Raw genomic sequence first — 1,175 nt, forward strand, 5'->3', positions numbered from 1 at the left:
AAATAGAAAAAAAGCTGACAAACAATTTAAAAAAAAAAAAAAGAGATGTTAGTGAAGATAAAGATGATATTAAAAAAACGGATGTTTCAATAAATCGATATTGTACATTTTGTCATCCAGTTTATGGTTCAACTAAATGCCTGTTTTATCATCGATATGAGTCAAAGTTCAAAGAAGACGTAGCCATTTGTCTGTGTTGTGATGATGATGATACAGATGAAGAAGACGAAAATGAACTAAAAACTGAAGAAATAGTGGATAAGAATGATGAAGTTATAGAAAAGGCCAAAGTTACTGCTGGCTGGTTTGGGAAAGGTTACAAGAAAAGAATGAAAAAAAAGAAATAGGTATAATTATTTATTTTAAAACTAGTTTTTCTCATTATTTCTTTACCTTCCAGTATTTAAATTAAACTACAATTGAAATTGAAAGGTTGTGTATTTCTAAAAATATCTATAATGGTATTAGTACCCAACTGGTAACAATCATTACTTGGGCATACCGTTACTTATATTATCATATTTTTTATATTAAAATCATGTTTAGAATTGGTTTAGTTTGTTATAATTTAAAATTTGAAACGATTATTGCCTATCCAGCATTTTTCATCATATTTTCAATTTTTACATTCATCTGTTAGATTTATGATTATTTAATAATTCTTTCATATTTTACACTATTATTATTGTGTTAGAGAAGTAATTTTTCTAATAAGATTTAAATGTGGTTTATTGAAGTGCAATAATGATTTGTTGTGATTTATTCATTTTGAATTTTGATTTTTATTTACTTTTTTTTATTTGTGTTTTTACAATCTTGCTAAGTAATAATACACGTTTTTTCGTTTCACTTACAGTTAATATTGTTTTGAAAATAATGTCCTTTTCAACCCATATATTTTTATTGATAATCATTTAAATATTATATCATCATAGGTGTGCGCATGGGGACATCAGAGGCAGCATAACATGCGACTCTTGAATTTTTGGGGGGTTACCACAGCCAGCCAATATTGAATAATAGGCTTCAGTAAAATTATATTTCCAAAAACAATGACCATTTTAGGTAAAACAATTATATACATTTTTTATTATTTTTTTGGAGAATGTAAACTATAGATGGATATTTTATGGTTATAAAATTTACCAGTATAGAACAAATCAACCTGACTACTT

General features: G+C 26.0%; 1 protein-coding gene across 1 annotated transcript in view; it reads left to right on the forward strand.

The window, feature by feature from the left end:
• LOC100165290 (NAD-dependent protein deacetylase sirtuin-7) overlaps positions 1-1,175 on the forward strand; it is a 7,815-nt gene extending 6,640 nt beyond the window's left edge. Inside the window, exon 8 of the mRNA XM_001946136.5 lies at positions 1-1,175. Within this exon, the coding sequence (XP_001946171.1) occupies positions 1-347 (347 nt within the window). The 3' untranslated portion in view covers positions 348-1,175.

Source organism: Acyrthosiphon pisum, chromosome A1, assembly GCF_005508785.2.
Source record: "Acyrthosiphon pisum isolate AL4f chromosome A1, pea_aphid_22Mar2018_4r6ur, whole genome shotgun sequence".
Taxonomy (NCBI): Eukaryota; Metazoa; Arthropoda; class Insecta; order Hemiptera; family Aphididae; genus Acyrthosiphon; species Acyrthosiphon pisum.